Here is a 17,354-nt window from a genome sequence, read left to right as displayed (position 1 = left end):
AGCAGGTCTGAGTTTTGCTTCAACTGGGATTTGGGATTTATTCAGAACCCCTTCTCCCTCCCTGCAGTATGGGGAGAGTGCACTGTGTCTTCACTCCCTCCCTCCCACCTTCATTATTTCTGTGGTTCCCAAACCAGGAAGCATAAAATGGTACCCAGAGAAAGGTCTGACTCCCGTCCTGGTCCGGCATCTCCTCAGCCCCCTCTCCCCACAGATAACCAGCTGCTTAGTTTCTTATGGAGACTCCCAGTTTCTTTCTTTCTTTTTTCTTTTGTTGTGATGAAAATAAACCCAACAGAACCTACACCATCTCAGCAATTTCTACATGTACAACTCACTGACATTGATTGCATTCTTCAAGTTGTGCATGCATTCTTGCTATCCTTTTCCAAATCATTCTACCACTATTTTTTAAAAATTTTTATTGTGCTTTAAGTGAAAATATTAAAAATATATATATTTTATACATTAAGTGAAAGTTTACAAATCAAGTCAGCTTCTCATACAAAAATTTATATACACCTTGTTATATACTCCCAGTTGCTCTCCCCCAGTGAGACAGCACACTCTTTTTCTTCACCCTTTATTCCCATGTCCCCCTTTGCCTTCTCATCTCCCCTTCAGACAGAAGCCGCCCACATAGTCTCATGTGTCTACTTGATCCAAGAAGCTCATTCTTCCCCGGCATCACTTTCTGTTCTATAGTCCAGTCCAATCCCTGTCTGAAGAGTTGGCTTTGGGAATGGTTCCTGTCATGGGCTAACAGAAGGTCTGGGGACCGTGACCTCCAGGGTCCTTCTAGACTCAGTCAGACCATTAAGTCTGGTCTTTTTTTTTTTTTTTATATATATATATTATAATTTTTATTGTGCTTTAAGTGAAAGTATACAAATTAAGTCAGTCTCTCACATAAAAACTTATATACACCTTGCTCAAAAAAAAACAAAAAAACTTTGCTACATATTCCCAATTACTCTCCCCCTAATGAGACAACCCGCTCCCTCCCTCCAATCTCTCTTTTCGTGTCCATTTTGCCAGCTTCAACCCCCTCTACCTTCTCATCTTCCCTCCAGGCAGGAGATGCCAACATAGTCCCAAGTGTCCACCTGATCCAAGAAGCTCACTCCTCACCAGCATCCCTCTCCAAACCATTGTCCAGTCCAATCCATGTCTGAAGAGTTGGCTTCGGGAATGGTTCCTGTCCTGGGCCAACAGAAGGTCTGGGGGCCATGACCACCAGGGTCCTTTTAGTCTCAGTCAGACCATTAAGTCTGGTCTTTTTAAGAGAATTTGAGGTCTGCATCCCACTGGTCTCCTGCTCCCTCAGGGGTTCTCTGCTGTGTTCCCTGTCAGGGCAGTCATCAGTTGCAGGCAGGCACCATCTAGTTCTTCTGGTCTCAGGCTGATGTAGGCTCTGAGGTAGACATCCTTTGGGTATTCTCTGCTTTCAGCCAGGATCCATCTGACATGAGCAATGATATCCCTGGTTCCATGTCCTCTTCTAAATCTGGCCTGAATTTCTGGCAGTTCCCTGTTGATATACTGCTATAGCTTCTTTTGAATGATTTTTAGCAAAATTTTGCTTGTGTGTGATATTAATGATATTGTTTGATAACTTCCGCATTCAGTTGAATCACCTTTTTTGGGAATAGGCATAAATATAGATCCCTTTCACTCAGATGGCCAGGTAGCTGTCTTCCAAATTTCTTGGCATAGACGAGTGAGCACTATGTTTGTTGAAACATCTCAATTGATATTCCATCAATTCCTGGAGCCTTGTTTTTCGCCAGTACCTTCAGGGCAGCGTGGACTTCTTCCTTCAGTACCACTGGTTCCTGATCATATGCCACCTCTTCAAATGGTTGAGAGTCTACTGATTCTTTCTGGTATGATAACTGTGTGTATTCCTTCTATCTTCTTTTGATGGTTCCTGCGCTGCTTAATATTTTCCCCATAGAATCCTTCACTACTGCAACTCAAGGCTTGAATCTTTTCTTCAGTTCTTTCAGCTTGAGAAATGGGAACGTGTTCTTCCCTTTTGGCTTTCTATCTCCAGCGCTTTGCATGTGTCATTATAATACTTTGTCTTCTTGAGCTGCTGTTTGAAATCTTTTGTTCAGTTCTTTTACTTCATCATTTCTTCCTTTTGCTTTAACTGTTCTATGTTTGAGAGCAAGTTTCAGAGTCTCCTCTGACATCCATCTTGGTCTTTTCTTTCTTTCCTCTTTTTTCAATGACCTCTTGCTTTCTTCATGTATGATGTCCTTGATGTCATTGCACAACTTGTCTGGTCTCCGGTCATTAGTGTTCAACATGTCAAAACTATTCTTGAGATGATCTCTAAATTCAGGTTGGATATACTCAAGGTCATATTTTGGCTCTCGTGGACTTGCTCTGATTTTCTTCAGTTTCGACCTGAACCTGCATATGCACAATTGATGGTCTGTTTACGGTCGGACCCTGGCCTTGTTCTGACTGATGATGTTGAGGTTTTCGATTGTCTCTTTCCAAAGATATAGTTAATTTGATTCCTGTGTATTTCTTCTGGTGATGTCCATGTGTATAGTTGTTGTTTGTGTTCATGAAAAAACGTATTTGTGATGAAGAAGTCATTGGTCTTACAAAATTCTATTATTTGATTTCCAGCATTGTTTCTATCACCAAGGCCATGTTTCCCAACTACCGATCCTTTTTCTTTGTTCCCAACTTTTGCAGTCCAATCACCAGTAATTATCAATGCATCCTGATTGCATGTTTGATCAATTTCAGACTGCAGCAGCTGATAAAAATCTTCAGCTTCTTCATTTTTGGCCTTAGTGGTTGGTGCATAAATTTGAATAATAGTCATATTAGCTGGTCTGCCTTGTAGGCATATAGATATTATTGTATCACTGACAACATTGTACTTCAGGATAGATCTTGAAATGTTCTTTTGGCAATGAATGCAATACCGTTCCTCTTCAAGTTGTCATTCCTGGCATAGTAGACTATATGGTTATCCTATTCAAAATGGCCAATACTGGTCCATTTCAGCTCACTAATGCCCAGGATATTGATGTTTACTCATTCCATTTCATTTTGATGATTTCCAATTTTCCTAGATTCATACTTTGTACATGCCAGGTTCTCATTATGAATGGATGCTTGCAGCTGTTTCTTCTTATTTTGATTTGTGTCACATCAGCAAATGAAGGTCCTGAAAGCTTGACTCCATCTAGGTCATTAAGGTTGACTCTACTTTGAGGAGGCAGCTCTTCCCCAGTCATCTTTTATGTGCCTTTCAACCTGGGGGAGCTCATCTTCTGGCACTATATCAGACAATGTTCCACTGCTATTCATAAAGTTCTTACTGGCTAATTCTTTTCAGAAGTAGACTGCTGAGTCCTTCTTCCTAGTATGTCTTAGTCTGGAAGCTGAGCTGAAACCTGTCCTCCATGGGTGACCCTGCTGGTATCTGAATACAGGTGGCATAGCTTCCAGCATCACAGCAATATACAAGCCCCCACAGTATGACAAACTGTCAGGCACGTGGTGGGCTTGATTTTTATGAGGCCCAATTTTCTTGTGCATTTCCCAAATTTGAGGATATAAGTAGAAAGTTCTTCCCCTTATCTGTGGATTTTAAAAGAAACCTATTACTGGTTCCTGAGACCCAAATGGCTTGTGACCTTCATGTAGCTTTGCTCTGGACTGGCTATTGTAGTTATCAGTTAGGAGTGCAGAGCCACCCACGAGGACCAGGGATTTGCAAATGGATTGGGAGACCCAGGCACTGGGAGAGACACCTCCTGTGGTTGCCCTAGGGGACCGATGCCTGTGGCTGCACTGCTCTCAGCTCCTGCCTGGCTGTGTGGAGGGTGGAGGAGCACTGCTGATGGGAGGGCATTCCTGTCACAGAAGTGAGACCTTTGCCCCATGACCCCTTGGAGCACACCATCTGAGCATTTATATCCTGGGGAATCAGATTCTCTGCTAACAAAAGCAACAAGAGTAAATGAATTCTTCCTGCCTTCTAAGGAGAGTAAGTCCTAGAAATGGGACTTATGTTTTTTTTCCTAAGCATAGGTACTTGTTGGGTTGTGAGGATAGGCCAGGTCTGTGTTATGCTGCCTGAGAAAGTGGGAACTTGTCAGTGGTCAACAAACGGGGACACTGAAGGGGACAGCAGAGAGCAAGGCCTAGGGCTTGCTGAAGGGATTCTACCAAGGAAGACTTTTAAGGTAAACTCACCCTCTGTCTTTCTTACATCTTTTCTACAATTGACATTATTAATGCAGTTTTTATGCTTGTGTAAGTGAATTCATTTGAGTGAAAGTAAAAATAAACCAAGTGGGCTCATTCTGGGGCTTGCAAGGAGGCACTGAGCTCAGGGTCAAAATGTTCCAGGGAATAAAAAAACAAAAAACAAAACAAAACAAAACAAAAAAACTGTTGCTGTTCAGTCGATTCTGACTCATAGTGACCCTGTCTGGACAGAGTACAACTGCCCCATAGGGTTTCCAAGGAGCGGCTGGTGGATTCAAACTGCCAGCCTTTTGGTTAGCAGCTGAGCTCTTACCACTGTGCAACTAGGGCTCCAGAAGGGGATAACTGATATTTATATTGTAAAAACAGTGACAACAGCGGTGAATCCTAGATTCCATTGCCTGTTAGGTGGATGCTGTTGTTGTTGTTAGCTGTTGTCTAGTCAGCACCTGACTCATGGCAATCCCATGCACAATAGGATCTGACCGTTGTGATCCAATAGGGTTTTCAGTGGATAATTTTTGGAAGTAGATCCCCAAGCCTGTCTCTCTAGTTCATGTTGATCTGGAAGCTCCACTGAAACCTGTTCAGCATCATAGCAACAAACAAAAATCCACTGACAGATAGTGGTGGCTGCGCATGAGGTAAATTGGCTGGGGATTGAACCTAGGTCTCCTGCATGGAAGGCAAGAGCTCTACCACTGAACCACCAGTGCTCCACCATTGGGTGGATAGAAATTACAGCATAAGAATCTACCAGGTTCTTGCCTTTCAGTTGGAAAGTATGAAAAGGCTATGTTTGTTCCAGGTGGGCACAAGGTCTTCCTGCTCCTCAGATCCTGGGTTTTCATATCATAAATTAATGCAGTGTGGTCATACTATTTATTAATTTAACAAATGGTTGTTGGCTCCCTGTTACACATTACTCCTGTTATACATTACTGCTGTTGAACTCTTACAGTGCTACATTTTAGTGTAGCTGGAATATAACATGGTCTTCTGTGGCCCAGTCTCTGTGTGCATTCAAGAACCACAGATCAGACACAAACACAATTGAAATTTTTGTGAGAAAAAAAAACAGAACAAAACAAAACAAAACAAAACAACAAAAAAAACAGGCTCACTTGTGAGGAAATATCAAAAAAGTATCTAATTTATTACCCATAAATTCTTCAGGTACTCTTACCTCAGTCTCAGCATCTTCCAATCCTTCCTGGAATTCCCTGTCAAATGTCAACAGGTGCAGTTCTTCCTGGTCTCCCTCCATCTCCCCTTCTATTGGTATTCTTTTCATTTCTTCAGTTGTAAATCTCATCAATTTCTAGTGCAAATCTAGGCTGTCTAGTTTCTCTCCACTCACTGTCCTGCTTCTGCTCAGACAGCCTGGAGCTAGTGGGCAAGGGCAGGCTTCACCTTAGAGGGCAGGGAGGGGAAGGCATAGAGGCGGGAGCAATGGGGTGAGGGAGATGGGGAACACTCACAGATTAATAACTTTGCCCCCGTTTCATTAGAATCCCTCTTCAAACATGCATGCCGATGTTTATGCCCTGGCCATTCTAGGAGGAAATACGCTTTTCTTCCCCAGACATTCCCTCCTAGTCTCTCTTTCACTCCCACCTGTGGGGCTTTTTTCAAAACAAAGGATAACAGTTTTCTTTTGGGAAAAGTAATAACAGCTGGTACATTATAATCTGCAAATTGCCTTTAAATATCTGATCTCATTTAATCCTCTCTGCAGGTGTGTGGATGTGGGACTCTGTTTATCCATCTCACAGTGGCTCTCCCTCCCTCCCTGTCTCTCCCAGCAGGGCCTGGGAGCGCCCCCTGCGCCCAGTCTCCAGAGCAGTCATAGTCCAATGGTTTAAGAAGGAGCAACTGCCTCGACACGCTGGCTTTGAGAGGAACACCACCTCCATCGCACCCTGGTTCCACGGTTGGACTGCTTTCTGGGCCCTGGGGAAGATGGCTTCACATTGTTGCCTTGCTCTGAGGTTGGGGAGGAGGTCCTCAAGGACTGCAATCCTTGGGGGAGTAGATCTACTTTAGAAAAATCAGCCATTGAAAACCCTATGGAGCATAGTTTGCTATGAGTCGGAATAGATTTGACAGCAACTGGTTAGAGGACTTTATACTCTGCTTCCTTCACTCTGCCCCAGCACCCCATGCAGACCTTGTCTAATTTTCCCAATCCTGGCTCAGCAAATATCTATGGGAGGAATGAAGGAAGGTGGGAATGAAGTATCAGAGTTGGGATTAGGTTCCAGGGTTTCCACTTCCAAAGACCACGCAGTGCCTCTCTGCACTGGGCCCTGGTAAGTGTGTAAGTCGCCTCAGGGCCTGCTGAGTGAGGTTAAGCTGGGAGCAATCAGAAAATCCAGATCCACACAGAAGCAGGTTAGGCTGGGCTTCCCAGTTGGCTGTGTGCTTCAGGGGGTCAGGGCCCTATGTCTGTATTCAACTCTCAACCGCTGCCTGCCACCTGGCTAGGGGTCAGGTGCAGAAACACATCTAAGTCAAACTTAGCATTTTCTTCTGTTGCCATTGTTGAGCTCTACCAGTGGCATCGCTATTTTGTGCCAGTCAGGTTGGGCTTGATCCTGCCACAGTGACGAAGAATTCCAAAGCCTCATGGACTTAAAACATTCATTTCTTACCCATGTTATGACCCTGTTGGGGGTCAGTTGTGGACTTGACCTTGGGCCTCAGGCTGAAGGATCTGGCTCTACTGGAAACTTTTATTCTTCCATGGCAGAGTGCCTTAGTTATCTAGTGCCTCTGTAACAGAAATGGCACAAGTGAGTGGCTTTAAAAAACAGAAACTTATTTTCTCACAGTTCAGGAAGATACACCTCACAAATTCAGCATGTTGGTTTAGAAGGGCTGTCCTTGTCTCCTCTAGCTTCTAGTAGCCCTGGTATTCCTTAGCTCCTTGGCAATCTTCATGTGGGATCTATCTTCCTCTGTTTGTGGTTGCTTGTCTCTGGGTCTGTGCTGCTCTTTCTACCACTCAGAAGTGATACTCAGAAGACATACTCTGCACCGATAGGGCCTCATTACCATAAAAAAGAAAACCTGATTTCCAGACAGGATTATATCCACAGCTATAGGGGTCAGGATTCCGACACCTATTTTGGGGGGATACAATTTGATCCATAGTACAGAGGAGAAGAGAGACATGGAGAACCATGCTGTGGCTCCTCAACATTCTGCCTGGAGCTGACTGGGTCAGTTTTGCTCACTTTCCATTAGTCTGAGCAGGCCTGGCACTGAGGTGCAGCAGCAAGTTTTGAATGACAGTACAGTCAGCCATAGCCATCACCCAGTGTGTCTTTCAGTGAGATGAACCATTGTCGTTTTAGACACCTTTCTTCCCCCAGGCCTTGCACATCCAGCAGAGGGTGGAGTGGCTCTTTATGGCCCACTTTATGGCCACTAGGAGGCAGTGCTCATGGTGACTGAGCCATGTGTCCCTGCAGTGGATTTCAGAGAGTCCTTGCCTCTCGGGCCATACCACTTCTCTGTCCCTGCAGCCCCTGATGGGGTTCCTGTTTGTATCGCCCCTTTCCTATTCATTCTTATGTTATAATCATGGAAACACGGCCCTAGTGTCTTAGGCTCCTGTGTAGTGCAGCTCAATAGTTTTGCGGAGGTGGGGCTGGGTAGAGGCACAAGTTACTGGGCAGTGTTTGTAGTAGCTAATTGAGAAAGCTCAGCGGAGGTGCTCAAATTTATCTTCAGCTTTATTGTCTACCTTGATGAAAGAAAAATTGCAACTTTCATATTGTGGTAGGACAAGATGGACTGTGATTTAAGTTTTACAATTTATGCAACTGATTTCATGTTCTTTTGGCAGTTGTACCAGAACATATCCAGGAAAGTTGCTAAAACACAAGATGGGAGCTATTTAGTGGCAAAATTGTCATTCATTTGTGATAGAGTGGAATAAAAAGGCTCATAGGTGGGGAGTGAAAAGCTATTTTTGCTTGGAAAGGACTGTATCGTATTCTCAGGTTATATTCTTTCCTTAGCTGCAGTGAGAAAATGCCCTGTTATTAAGTGATGGTGATCATACCAAAAATCCAAACCAGACTTGTTGCCATCAAGTTGATTCTGACTCATAGCAGCCCTATATGACAGAGTAGAACTGCCCAACAGAGTTTCCAAGGAGTAGCTGATGGATTCAAACTGCCGACCTTTAGGTTAGCAGCCATGGCTTTTAGCCACAGAGCAACCAGGGCTCCAATGGTAATCACAGGCAGTAGACATTTTTATAGATTGCCCTTGCTTGGTGTGATGGTTAAGGTTGTGTGTCAACTTGGCTGGGCCATGATTCTCAGTGGTTTGGCAGTTATGATGTAGTTTGGCAGCTATGAAATGATATAATCATCTCTATGATGTAATCTGCTATGAGCAACCAGTTGGTTGAAAGGGAATTTCCTTGGGCTGCATTCAATATATGTGGATTTTCCGGCAAAACTCATAGCCTTTTGCTCGCTCTGGGTCTTGCATCTGGTTCATCATCTGACCTCTAGTTCTTGGGACTTGAGCTAGCAGCCTACCTGCTGATCTTGGGATTAGGCAGCCTCCACAGCCTATAAACCAGTAGCCTGCTGTCTGACCTGCCAATCTTGGGTTAGTCAGCCCTGCAGCTATGTGAGTCAGGAGATGCTTCTAGCCTGACCCTCAGACTTGGAACTTCCCAGTCTCTACAACCGTGTGAGCCATTTCCTTTATATAGATCTCTCTCTCTCCATATATGTTTATATACTGTGCTGATTTTGCTTCTCTTGAGAAGCCAGCCTGACACTTGGAAAAGCAAAGAGTTAGCAGACCCGTTTTGGCCTCCAAGATCTTTTGTTCTACTCATTCCTAACATCCTAAAGTCTGTAACTACTGGTATGGTCCAACTTCTCTCCCAGCTAGGGATGACCTGACGTCATCCCTGGTAGGACTTCTCGGCACTGATCCTTACAGGGGTGGGAACTCCCTGGCCCACAGGCAGTTAGGGAGTTTTTGCAGGTAGGAGGAGGCTGTGCTCTAGACTGGGCTTGCCAGGACATCTTAGCTGGGTGGCTCTCATCTTCCTGGGTCAGGCACATGCGATGGTGAAAATACAAGAGAGCAGATAGCAAAGGCTAGGCTCCTGAAGTCTGGTTTTAGAGCTGGCACACTGTCACTCCTGCCTCATGCCTTTGGCCACAACATGTTACGGAGTTGAAGTATGGGAGAATATAAAATATGTTCTGTCCCTTTTGTGGGAGGAACTGCAGAACCATCTGTCAAAAGTGTGGAGACAGGAAGGGGAGAAGGATTTGAGCCAATCATACAGTCCCAATGTAAGTCTTTTCTTTCCTGGGTAAAACATTCCTAGTTAATTTAGCTGGATTTTAGATGCAGATTAAAGATGATTAGTGTGACTTCTCCTCCCTTCCCTTCCCTGCCACACATTGGGATGTACTGTGGTATGATCCAAAGAGCATGGTGAACAAAGAATCTGAAGAAATGGGCCCACTCTAGAACCTAGCAGCTGAATGATCTTGGGCGTGTCTTTGAAACTCCTCATCTGTAAAATCAGGATTATAACATCTACGTCACAAGATTTTTATGATTAAGTGAAGAAAAGTGTCTTGTCTGGTATACAGGCCATATCAGTGTGAGTGGTGCAGTCTCCTGGAGTCTAAGGTCAACGCAGAAGCCCCACCTCCTTGGGGAAACAGTTCTGTGAAATGGGTCCAGAGCACAGGGGTGAGGGTAGGCTTCCCTCTGGTAAGACAGGGTTCTTGATAATGTTTTCTCTCTGGAAAAGAATGAGGGTAAATAACTCCTTGTTTCCCCTTTGTCTGTTGTTGTGTTCCAGAGGCTATAAGGGAGACTTTTAGATATACTCATATGCTCTGGAGAAAAGTTAATGCATTTAAGCTTGTCTTTGGCGGAAAAAATCTATTCTTGAAGTCCTACATGTATTTAAAGTTATTAAGAATTTCTTTTGTCTAAACATTGGATTGTTAGAACCCATTTCTCTTCCTGAGCTTTGCTTCTAGAAAACAGTTGCAGTGAGGTCCATGGTCTGTTGTCTTGGCAAGAACCCTGTGGCTGTCTTGCAGCTTGCCGTCAGGGCTTTTCACAGAATGGGGTGTGCAGTGGATGATGTAATCCTGAGGGACACTGCACCTTTGTTGTCAGCGAATCTCATCTGTGCTCGGGTAGGGTCAGCCGCACTTGGGTGGGCTGCTATTGCCATGCTTTTTCTGACAATCATAGAGAGGGTCCCACTAGGAGGAGTCGGTCCCCCATTTTGTAGACAGTGCAGTCCCCGGGGGCCCAAAGGGAATGGATGGTGCCACCTCCTACCCTCCCACACTGAGACTTTCATGCCAGCATGTTTGGAGGAGAAGGCTGAGATGAGAGGAATGCCACAGAAATTGGTCATACTTGTGTTGGTAATTAGAAACCTTGGGATGGGATGGATGGGAGCATAGAGCATCACCTCTTACTCTTTGGAGTCCTGCCTTGAGAAAGAGGACAGAACTAAGGCTGAGGGCTGGGAGTTCTGAAGAGACATATTTCACATCAGTGTAAGAAAGAACTTTGATGGTTGCAAAGTGCTATTGGGCAGTCTTGGTAGCTAGTGAACTGCCCAGGTCAAGGAGCAGGGGGCTGTTAAGTTCTCAGCCCTTAGTGTCTGTGATGCAGTATGATTCTGAAGGCATGTTCTGCTGGCTTTGTTCCAGGACCACCAGTTCTGCCATTGAAAACCCTATGGAGCAAGTAAAATTATCTCTATTTGCGGATGATATAATTATATATATAGAAAATCCCAAAGAATCTATAGGAAAACATTTAGAGCTAATAGAGTACTTTAGCAAAATTACAGGGTACAAGGTCAGCAAACAAAAATTGGTAGGGTTTCTCTATTCCAGCAATGAGAAACATGAAAGGGAAATTAGGGAAACAATTCCCTTTACAATAGCATCTGAGAGAGTAAAATACCTAGGAATAAATCTAACCAGGGACATGAAGGACTTAAACAATGGAAACTATGAAACACTGTTGAAAGAGACTAAAGGAGACTTAAATAAATGGAAAGATTCTTCTATGTCCGTGGATTGGGAGACTTAAAATTCTTGTCAATACTACCCAAAACAATCTATAGATTCAACACAATCCTGATCAAAATTCCAAAAGCCTTCTTTACAGACATAGAAAAACCCAATCCTCAACTTTATATGGAATGACAAGAGGCCCTGAATAGCTAAAACAATGTGGAAAGAGAAGAATGGAGTAGAAGGACACACATTTCCTAATTTTAAAACAAACTATACAGCTGCAATAATCGAAACAGCCTGGTACTGGTATAACAATAGACACATAGACCAATGGAATAGAACTGAGAATCCAAATATGAGGGTAAGTCAACAAGTATTGCTACTAGGGTTCCAGTTCATACATTCACAGGTTTATTTCAAACAAAATGTGTTTAAGCATGTCTCTGAAATCAGTGGGTGGCTGTAGACAAATTCTCTCAGTAATACAATTGTCTTAATCTTGTTGGAGTATCTTTAAAAAAAAGGATACTTTTTGTGCCATGAAACAAACCAATTTTGAAGTCAGGGCTAATATCAAAATTTTTAACAAAACTCAAGTAGACATCTCAAATCGTTGAAGCTTTGCAATAAATTTATGGGAATGCTGCCCCACATAAAACAACAGTTTTTAGACAGATCAAGCATTTTAAGGAAGGCTGAGAAGACCTCAAAGATGAGCCAAGAGAGGGAAGAACACTCAGAAGGTTATGGCGACTGTTTTTTGGGGTCCCACAGGGGTAATCTTGATAATTTCCTCAAAGGACACAGGACAATCATTGGGGCTTATTACGAAGAAGTTTCAAGACAATGGAAAACTGCATTGATGAGAAAAAGGCTAGGAAAGTTGTGCCAAGGAATTTTTTTCCATCACGACAATGTACCTACTCATTCTTCGAGGGTAGCAAGGGCTGTCCTACAAGAATTTCATTGGGAAACCTTACCTCAACCACCCTATAGCCCTGATCTTGCCCCTTCAAACTTCTTTTTGTTCCCAAAACGCAAAGAACATTCAAAAGTTACATGATTTGAGTCCCTTGAGGATGCCCAAACTGCCATTTTGACATGGTGTAAATCGAAGAGCCCAGAATTTTTTGAGGGAAGGATTAGAGAGATGGAGACACCGCCTTCAGAAGCATATAGGCCTAGATGGAGGATGTGTAGAGAAACAATAGCTTTGCATTTTGATATTTTTGTTTAATAAAAGTTTTTATGATTTGTAGCAATACTTTTTGACTTACACTTGTAAACCCACACATCTATGGTGAGCTGATTTTTGAAAAGGGTGCTAGGTCCATTCAATGAGAAAAGAAGAGTCTCTTCAATAAATCGTGCTGGGAAAATGGAATTTCCACATGCAGAAAAATGAAACAGAATCCATGCCTCACACTATATACAAAAACAAATTAAAAATGGATTAAGAACCTAAATGTGTAAACTAAAACCATAAAATCTTAGAAGAGCATGGAGGGGCAATGCTGTCAGACCTAGCTTTCAACAATAGATTACCTTAATAACAAAAACACAAACAGCAAAAGACAAAATAATTAAATGAGACCTCATAAAAACTAAAAACTTTTGTTTGTCCAAAGACTTTATCAAAAAAGTGAAAACAGAAGCTACTGACTGGGAGAATATCTTCAGAAACCATATATCTGACAAGAATCTAATTACAAAAATATATATAAAGCTTTGACAAATTAACAACAAAAACACAAATAACCAAATCACAAAATAGGCAAAGGACTTGAATAAATATTTTACCACAGAGGACATTCAAACAGCCCCCAAACACATGAAAAGATGCTCAATGTCATTAACCATCAGAGAGGTGCAAATGAAAACCACAGTGAGATACCATTTCACTCCCACTAGAATGGCTAAGATGAAACCAAACTAAACAAAATATACAAACAGACAGAAAATAAATATTGGCTAGGATGTGGGGAAACTGGAATCCTTGTCTGTTATGGTAAGAATGCAAAATGGTACAGCTGTTGTGAAAAACAGTGTGATGATTCCTCAAAACACTAAAAATAAAACTACCGTATGACCCAGCAATTCCACTCCTAGGTATATACCCAAAATATTTGAAAGCAGAGACTCAAAAAGAGACTAGTATGCCAGTGTTTTTTGCAGCACTATTCACAATAGCCAAAAGATGGAAACAATCTAAATGCCCAATAACAGATGAATGGATAAACAGAATGTGATACATACTTACAACCGAATAGTGCTCAACCAGTAGGAGAAATGAAGTCTTGTTACATGCTATAGTACGGATGGAGCTGGAAGACACTATGCTGAGTGAAATAAACCAATCACAAAAGGACAAATACTGTATGACCTTGTTGTTGTTGTTAGGTGCCCTCAAGTCAGTTCCAACTCATAGCAACGCTATGTAAAACAGAATAAGGAAACACTGCCCAATCCCGTGTCATCCTCACAATCATTGTTATGCTTCAGCCCATTGTTGCAGGCACTGTGTCAATCTGTCTCATTGAGGGTCTTCCTCTTTTTCATTGACCATCTACCAGGCACGGTGCCCTTCTCCGGGGACTGATCCAGCCTGATAACATGTCCAAAGTATGTGAGATGTAGTCTCGCCATCCTTGCTTCTAAGAACCATTCTGGTTGTACTTCTTCTAAGACAGATTTGTTCATTCTTTTGGCAATCCATGGTGTATTCAGTATTCTTTGCCAACGCCACAATTCAAAGGTATCAATTCTTTTTCGATATTCCTTTTTCATTGTCCAGCTTTCGTACGCATATGAGCTGATTGAAAACACCATGGCTTGGGTCAGGTGCACCTTAGTGTTCAAGGTGATATCTTTGCTTTTCAACGTTTTGAAGAGGTCTTTTGCAGCCGATTTCTCAATGCAGTGTGTCTTTTGATTTCTTGACTGCTGCTTCCATGGGTGTTGATTGTGGATCCAAGTAAAATGAAATCCTTGAAAACTTCAATCTTCTCTCTGTTTATCAGATGTTGCTTATTGGTCCAGTTGTGAGGATTTTTGTTTTCTTTATGTTGAGATGTAATCCATACTGAAGGCTGTGGTCTTTGATCTTCATTAGCAAGTGCTTCAAGTCCTCTTCACTTTCAGCAAGCAAGGTTGTGTCATCTGCATAACGCAGGTTGTAAATGAGTCTTCCTCCATTCTTGATGCCCTGTTCTTCTTCATACAGTCCAACTTCTCAGATTATACAAATTGGTGAAAGCATACAACCCTGATGCACACCTTTCCTGACTTTAAATCGTGAAATATCCCATCGTTCTGTTCAAATGACCACCTCTCGATCGATGTAAAGTTTCCTCATGAGCACAATTTAAGTGTTCTGGAATTCCCATTCTTCGCAATGTTATCTGTAATTTGTTACGATCCACACAGTCGAATGCCTTTGCATAGTCAATAATAATCAACACAGGTAAACATCCTTCTGGTATTCTCTGCTTTCAGCCAGGATCCATCTGACATCAGAATGATTATCTCCAGTTCCATGTCCTCTTCTGAATCCAGCCTGATTTTCTGGCAGTTCCCTGTGGAAGTACTGCTGCAGCCACTTTTGAATGATCTTCAGCAAAATTTTACTTGTATGTTGACATAAATGATATCATTTGGTAATTTCCACATTCAGTTGGATCATCTGTCTTGGGAATATGTATAAATATAGATCTCTTTTAGTTGGTTGGCCAGGTAGTTGTCTTCCAAATTTCTTGGCATAGATGAGCACTCCCAGCACTGCATCCATTTGTTCAAACATCTCAACTGGTATTCCATCAATTCCTGGAGCCTTGTTTTTTGCCAGTTCCTTCAGTGCAGCTTGGACTTGTATGACTTTACTTATAAAAAAACACAAGAAAAGCAAATGTATAGAGAACAAAGTTTGTTAGTAATTACCCGGAGTGGGAATGAGGGGAAAAGGGGGATTAATGGTGATGGAAAAATCTTAATGATTAGGGTAGGACTGCACAGCTGGTTGTTGTAATTGCTGTCAATAAGTTGTATACCTGTAAAAAGTTGAGTTGACAAAAGTTCTGTGATAGATATATTTATAATGATGAAAAACAAAAAATCAAAAACAGTGCTGCTAAGGCTGCTTATATACAACCAAACACCTCATGGGATTTGGTTTCTTAGTTTGGAGGTTTAGGGTCATGGTTTCATGGGACATTCCAGTTAATTGAAGTAACTTGTTTAGTGCTTCTGTTCTACCTCCTAGTTTTTTTGCGTAGTGCCTGGGGTCTTAAAAGCTTGCAAGAGGCCATCCAAGATACAACTATTGGTCTCTATTTGCCTGCAGCAGCAGAGGAAGAAAGAGAGTCAGGAGTAGGATATGGAATAAATGGCTAACTGCCTCTATGAACAACTGCCTCCTTTGCCATGAGACCAGAAGAAACTGGATGGTGCCTGGCTACCATTACTGAACATTTTGATCAAAGATTCCATAGAAAAATCCTGATCAAAATGAGGAAAATGCAGAACAGAATTTTAAATTCTCATGGACTCTAGACTTTCTGGAGCCAGGCAGGGTGAATGAGCCCCTAAAATTATTGCCCTGAGACAATCTTTAAACCTTAAACCAAAAATATCCCTGAAGCCATCTTAAAACCGAGACTAGCTTAACTAGTAAAAAATGTCTGCCTTGAGCATTATGCTCTTTTAAGATCTGTCTATATGGGATCATATTGACAACAGTAACTCAAGGGATTAAATAGGAACCTTGGGGGGGCAGTGAGTTTATGTTAATGAGGGAGGAGCAACTAAAAAAAAGAGGATGAGAATGGTTGCACAACTCGAAGAATGTAATCAATGATACTGAATTGTACATGTAGAAACTCGAACTGGTGTATGTTTTGCTGTGTATGTTCTCAACAACATAAATAAAATTTAGAAGAAAGAAAAAAGGAAGAAAACCCTATGGAGCACAGTTCTACTCTGACACACACGGGGTTGCCATGAGTTGAAATCGACTCGATGGCAACAGGTTTTTAAGTGAGGCAGCTGGCACAAGATGTACATCCTTTGACTCCTAGACTCAGCCAGTATTTTCAGGGAGGAAAATTGGGGCAAAAGAGTGTCTTTTCTGGATTTACAATCCCTTAGTGTATGTTATTGAATTTTTAGGAACAACTTGGGTTCTTTATTTTAAATTCCACTCCTTCCTCATCCCATGCCCTTGCAAAGCCGAACTGCCCTGGTCTCTGGCCTGGCTTGAGGGAAATCTGCAAGTGTCCTGTTTGGTCTTTGGGATTACTCTCAGAAGCTAGGCTTTCTGAGCCAAGGTGGAGAGAGTGAGTCAGTCCAGGTCGTTGTCTTTGGCTTCCTAGATCAGTGGGAGGCCAGGGAACTATGTGAGTCTTTGGGACCCACTGAGAGGCGGCTGTCAGCATGGGGTACCAGGGAGTGGGGAAATGTGGACCCAGGTGGTAACATCCACGTTGATCAGGGGCTAGTGGAGGAACCCAGGGGTGGTTTCACTGGAGAAGGTCTGAGTCCTTTCAGGCTCCTAAACATTTTTTCGCTACTCCCACGAGGAGTCACTGACTTGCGGTAGGTAGATGGTGTGGTGGTGAGGAGCTCAAGCTGCTGCCACCCGATGCTGAATCCTATGTCTTCTACTCTGTGATGTTGTGAAGTGACTTCACCTTTCCTACCTCATTGTAAAAGGGGGTAGTAATGATACCCACTCCATTGTGTTATTATGAGAATTAGATGAATTAATACTTGTGAAGAGTTTAGAATGTGGCTGCAGTATATGCTCCCTTTTGTTCAGTGGAAACGTTGGTGGTGTAGTGGTTAAGAGCGATGGCCGCTAACTAAAAGGTTGGCAGTCGAATCCACCAGGCACTCCTCGGAAACTGTGTGGGGCAGTTCTACTCTGTCCTATAGGATCGCTATGAGTCGGAATCAACTCAACGACAACAGGTTTGTTTTTTTTGGTTTGTTCAATGGAATAAATAAACACAGTAGCCTTTGGAGAAGCATTTCAGGAATTGACGCATATACAGTGGTGGCTTCATGCCC

General features: G+C 42.6%; 1 protein-coding gene across 2 annotated transcripts in view; it reads left to right on the top strand.

The window, feature by feature from the left end:
- Positions 1-17,354, top strand: part of SH2D4B (SH2 domain containing 4B) — a 171,530-nt gene that overhangs the window by 121,105 nt on the left and 33,071 nt on the right. The window contains exon 7 of one of the 2 annotated variants that reach the window (XM_049893814.1): positions 6,051-6,178. In XM_049893814.1, coding sequence (XP_049749771.1) covers positions 6,051-6,178 — 128 coding nt within the window. The remainder of the gene's footprint in view (positions 1-6,050; positions 6,179-17,354) is intronic. The other variant, XM_049893815.1, reaches the window with a different exon arrangement.

This window comes from Elephas maximus, chromosome 8 (genome assembly GCF_024166365.1).
Source record: "Elephas maximus indicus isolate mEleMax1 chromosome 8, mEleMax1 primary haplotype, whole genome shotgun sequence".
Lineage (NCBI taxonomy): Eukaryota > Metazoa > Chordata > Mammalia > Proboscidea > Elephantidae > Elephas > Elephas maximus.
This window is presented reverse-complemented; position numbering and strand designations above follow the sequence as displayed.